This window comes from Mycetomoellerius zeteki, unplaced genomic scaffold (genome assembly GCF_001594055.1).
Source record: "Mycetomoellerius zeteki isolate Tzet28-1 unplaced genomic scaffold, Tzet1.0 scaffold328, whole genome shotgun sequence".
NCBI lineage: Eukaryota > Metazoa > Arthropoda > Insecta > Hymenoptera > Formicidae > Mycetomoellerius > Mycetomoellerius zeteki.
The window spans coordinates 157,385-162,861 of record NW_017257314.1 but is presented as its reverse complement, the minus strand read 5'-3'; the positions used below and the strand labels follow the sequence as shown (position 1 = coordinate 162,861).

General features: G+C 44.1%; 1 protein-coding gene across 1 annotated transcript in view; it reads left to right on the top strand.

The window, feature by feature from the left end:
- Positions 1-7: 7 nt before the first annotated feature.
- Positions 8-5,477, top strand: part of sog (chordin short gastrulation) — a 48,160-nt gene continuing 42,690 nt past the window's right edge. The window contains exon 1 of the mRNA XM_018452055.1: positions 8-946. Coding sequence (XP_018307557.1) covers positions 817-946 — 130 coding nt within the window. The 5' untranslated portion in view covers positions 8-816. The remainder of the gene's footprint in view (positions 947-5,477) is intronic.

Sequence of the window (5,477 nt, the reverse complement as noted above, 5' to 3'; positions counted from 1 at the left end):
CCCGCCGCTGGCTGCTCTGCTCTCCCGTGTCTCTTCGTCTCTCGGGCTCGGGACATTCTCGTAGCGCAGCCGTGTACCTACCACCTTATAAAACGTGCGCCGCAGTATCGCGCGCTCTCGTGGCCGACACGACGGTGGTGCGGAGAGGCGCGAGAGGAGCGCGAATCGAGAGATCGCTCGGCGAATAGCGGCTCGGAGTTCGGAGTTGCGAGAGAGCGCGGCGCGCGACCGGCGGGTAAGCTTTCTCGCACAGTTCTTCGCTTCGCTTCGCTTCACCTCGCTTCGTTCCCTTCGCACGAGACTGCGAGGTGTGCGGTAATGCGGAACGTCCGCGTGAGGATCGTCTTGGACTTTCGCGTATCATCTCGACGACGCGACACGTCGAAACGGCTGAATAGGAAGAATAGAGGCGGCGCGGGCGGAGCGTTGCGCGCTTAAACGCTTTCTACGTCATCCTTTTCTGTCTTTTTCCTTCTGTCGTACGCGCCGCGACGGAAGTAAAGGATAGCTTGCGTAGTGCGAGATAGTGCAGAAAGTTTTGTGCAGTGGACGGTCGTTAATAGACCAGTGCGGCGGCTTTGACGACGACGACGACGACGACGACGACAACGACGACGAGGAAGGAGAGCGAGAAGGAGAGAGTGCGAGACAAGTAACGGGTGGAGGAGGAAGAAGACGCGCTATATGCGTAAGGTACCAGCACGAGTGCCAGGACCGTGTGCGAGAGAGTAACTCTCTCGGCTGATAAACGGCAGAGGGAGAAGAAAGAGAAAGAGAGAATAGGGTGGCCGCCGTGAGAGACCGAGAGTCGCCAAGATGCAGCTTCACGGTGGTCTGATGTTGCCGATCCTATTTATCGTTGCTTCCTGTCCTTTGACGCTGCGCGCGCGAAAAGTCGCACCTTTGATTGAGGACGATTGGGCGAGGAGACCGCATCGAGCCGCAGGTGAGTAACGATCTATAAATCTTGTTTATCCGTTGTTTACCCTAAACGTGCCGATGGCTCGCTATCGATCGATACGATCTTTGGGAAAGGTGAGAGAGTACCACGAGGCAAACGTCAAACGAAGGTCCACCTCTTCTTCCGGTCCATCTCGTCTCCCGAATCCCGAGACTCCCCGAGAAACCGGAGGTTTCTCAATCTCCTCCGTACGGAACGGCAATTTTTTCGCTCGGTTGTCGCCTGGGAGCGGTCTCTTGTCCTTTAAAGGTTAGAGAGGCGTCGTACGTGGCGAACACGGCTATACGACTATACGTGCCTCGGACTCCGCGGCTCCGTTCTGAGCGCGACCGCGACGGCCTTACATAATGAGGAACGCGCGCGAGAAGAAAAAGAAGAATAAAGAAATGGGAAGAAAAAGGAAGAAGAAACGGAGCGGCGCGGCGCGGCGTGGCGACCGAGCGCACATCCGTGACGTGCTCTGCGCTCGGTGCTCCTTCCCCTCCGCGGCTCATCATAATGCTTTCCTCACGACGCGCGACGGCTTTGCGAGATTACGCTTTCACCATGTAAAACGTGTTCCTCCGTACCTTGCCACGGTTATCGCTAAAACGTGACCTTCGTTTGCGTCTCCGTGTGCCTCGCATTTTTTGACGAATTTGTCGAATGACGACAATGATCGACGTGAGATCCAACGACCGTCTCGGCGAAAGCTCTCGCCGCGCCGTCTCGTCTTTGGCTGCGTTCGGCAGAAAAAGGCAGCTTTGCATCTGTTGTAAGATTCTTCAATATGGTTGACTTGTGCATTTAGATCCATTGAGTAATTTAGAGCAAGACTAATCATATTAAAAAAGTTTTTAATATAAATAAAATGCTTATATGAACCTCCACGGTTGTTGGTACGTAAGTAATAGATTTATAAGACGCGCGATAACATACAATTCGCAAACAATTGAATGTACTTTCCAACCAAGTTAATTGTAAACGTTTCGACTCTGGATTTCAGTTCCCTGAGTGCGAAAGTCAAAAGGCCTGTTGCTTATCGAAGAACTCTGAACTGGAGCAGTGCTCACCCTGTGCTCCAACCAACTAAGTTAAAGTGTGTGAAATAAACTTATTGCACCGGTGTGCACCAGTTCAGAGAGTTTATCGATAAAGAACAGACCCAAGTGCAAACTACTGTAGAATGTTACAATAGTTGCAAAACTGCTTTTTCTACTGAACGCAACCATTTATTTTTTAAGTGACAAATTGTCGCTCGCCGCTATCGATGTTAAATCTTAGCTCTTGTTATCTCGATGAGTTTTTAAAATGCAAAATGTACCGTATATTTGTCTGGCATTTACCGTGCTTTGTAAAGTAAACCAGGAGTTTTCTACTTCATGACGTAGCGTTTAAATATCTTGGGGGAATTGTTGCACCGGGAAAGAGAGAGAGAGAGAGAGAGAGAGAGGGAGGGAGGGAGAGAGCACGCGAGCGGAGAGAAAAGGACTCATGTAGCTCGTTTCTCTTCTTTATAAGGATCTAGCAATGTCCACCGGCTTGCTCGTGCCCTCTTTTTCCCTCTGCCAATTCCATTCTTCTTACACAGGTTTCGTTTTACCCGTTCTAGTTTATTTCTGTCTTATTTAACTATCCCGTCTCCTTTATCGGACGCGCGTCGTCGAACTGTGAACGCCCGTTGCGTCTGCTAGAGTGTTTACAACATTCATGTTTACGCACGCGAGGAGGATGGAAGATCGAAGGTCTGCATAATTCGACCTGAACGAATCGCATCGTACGAGATTGCAATGATAATCGAGCGCCGCTTTTATGTCGCGACGTTTTCAAAACAGTAACAACGACATCGTACGGCATACAAATTTGGTCGATCAATGCCGTGTGCGTATCACACGTGTGTTTGCCGAATAATCAAACGAATTCGCGAATAACGAAAATTTCGTTAAACAAACGCGCCCCTGTTGTTAATTCACGATAGTACAAAATTTTCTTCTTCACTAAAAAAAAAGATCTACGCAGTTTTGGAAAATTTAAATTTGTGTTAAATTTAATACGTTTTACGTGTCGCAAACAGTTTATTCAAAATTTTTGTGTTAATTAACACAAACATGTTAATAAATACTATTTATTATATTTTTTTTCACCGTGATGATTGCATTAATTGGAAGTTTAGAAGATTCAACCAGCCTATTTGTTCGAAAACAATCACAAAAATCTAAATCAAATGTTCTAGTTATAAGATATCGCGCGAATCATGATAGAAATTCTACTTGATGGTTTCACTCGGTTTCACTAGAATGCATTCAACTATATGTATACGTCTTGTTGGTATAATCAAACCACATTTTTTTGTGTTCGATTTCACACTCTTTCCATTACCCGCTAGAGGCTTCCGAACGATTTAATTACCGCTGTAATAATGTCGAAATGTTAGGAGGTGTGGGAGATTTATAGATGCAATCCTCCAAAAATTGTATACCTAGCTGGTAATGCGGCCGGCCAGTTGTGCACGTTTGAAACTTGCCTCGATTGATTTCCGCTGGCCGTCAGCTTAAGTCTGTTTAAGCTGTCGACCCTGATATTTTTTTTTACCATACTAACCATTTTCGGATCGTTCTTAATCGTGCCCAACTAAGTAAATTCATTAGCAGGCTTCTCTGATTTAATATAGGTTTGTCCTTCTGAGGAGTCAGTTACCGTTTCGCAACTCTTCATATTTTCCAAGTTTGTCATTTCCGAATAGTTATATATGAAAGGATTTTGTTAAAATATCTAAAAATTTAGGCAAATACAAATCTGAAAATAATTTTGTTGGCTATCAAAATAATTACGTAGGAAACACGAGCACAACGCTGCAAAAATTTTTGACATTAGCAATCAGTTTGAGCACATTCTACAAAATTGTTTTGATAGTTCAATAAATAAATCATTTTTCAGATCTGTATTTACAGTTAAGTGTTTAGATACCTTAGCAAAACCGTTCTTTCCGTGCATGTATATAAATATTCTAAGATTTTTCGAAAACTATTTTTCTAGAATGGCGAAAAAAATTTTTGAAATGTATGATATTCTTTGAGTAAATTGAGAAAGTTGTTGTGAACTTTATGTGTGTTTCTGTCGAAAGCTGGAGAGATTCATTTTTTCTTTTTCGTTCTCAGATTTCCACCCTCTTTCTTCGGATCTTCTTTCCTCGCTTCGAAATTTCTCACGGAACACCTGTTAGGCGTTGTTGTTGATGTTAATCTCAATTAGTATTTATCGCCGAGGTGGCGACAGTAGACGAACGCAAGTCTCTAATGTCGTTGAAATAAACGCGCGCGTCTGCCTTTTACTGTGGAGTCTCTGGGGCGCGATGCGTTTTCGTGAAATTGTCTCTTTTTCTTTCTCGCCAATAATATAACTTCGGTTTAACAACACACGATATTCGTATACGCACGATAGCACGTCGTGATCGAGAAAGAAACGGACGAGACGAGCCCGGCAGATTTTGTTTGATAAAATCTTTGATCGCCGCGCCGATTTCCGGCGTTTATATAATTCACCCGAAGTTCGAGTTTCGAGTTCCTGGAAAGAGAGAATGTTTTTGAATTCTTTATTTCTTCGACCGAAGAATCCTCGCGTTACATCGCGTGTAAATCAGTTAACAGCACTTTTCAAATATCGTCGCTTTGAGAACCGGTCTGTTCGTGTGTATAAACATTTATATGTGAAATCAGCGAGAAGGGAAGGATAATCGGCGAGATTTCTATCGAATTATCCGAGACAGACGGTATTTGGCTAAAAGATCACTGTGCGCTTCGTTGTGTTCCTCGTATTCGCGGATTCGACCAATTTCTACCCAATTTCGTACGATGGCAGATTACCTCGGAAGCGCGTATTTAAAAACGCTTGAAAGTTTTACATAAATGGGCCTTATTCACGTGGCGGCGCGGGCGGCACGATCGGAACCCTTTCCTCGCCCTCGCGAGCACGTCGCTCGGTCGCTCGATCCTCCATACAAGATTCGCGGCTAATTGGCTGCAGCCACGAAGACAACGCCGCCGTTGTGCTTTAAAGAAGTTTAGTAAGTGCGCCTTTTTTTTTTCTTTTAAGTAGGTAAACGACGATGTTGCATATCGCACTCGTAACGCGTCTCCGGGACGTATCATTCGTATCATTCTCGTGTAGAGTCAGATTGCTTTATTTAACTTCCGGATGTATTCGATTATTGTGTGATCTCTCTATGATAGGAACAAGAGGGAAGCTGAAGGAAAAAAAGAAGGAGAGTGAGAATTGTTCAAGAGATTGAAAGTATTACTTCCGTCCTCTCTCTTGTTAATATCGACATTTAGTTATCTCTTAAATTATAATCGTATGTTATATTAATTAGTTTTACTAAATTGAGTTAAATAATAGAGAAAAATTACGCGTAAAGTGATATGAACATAAAACAAATGATTTTCAGAAATTATTTTATTGATTTTTATAACGTACGACTAATTTAACGGAATAATAATCGTCAATATTATAACGCGAAAAGAGAGAGAGAGAGAGAGAG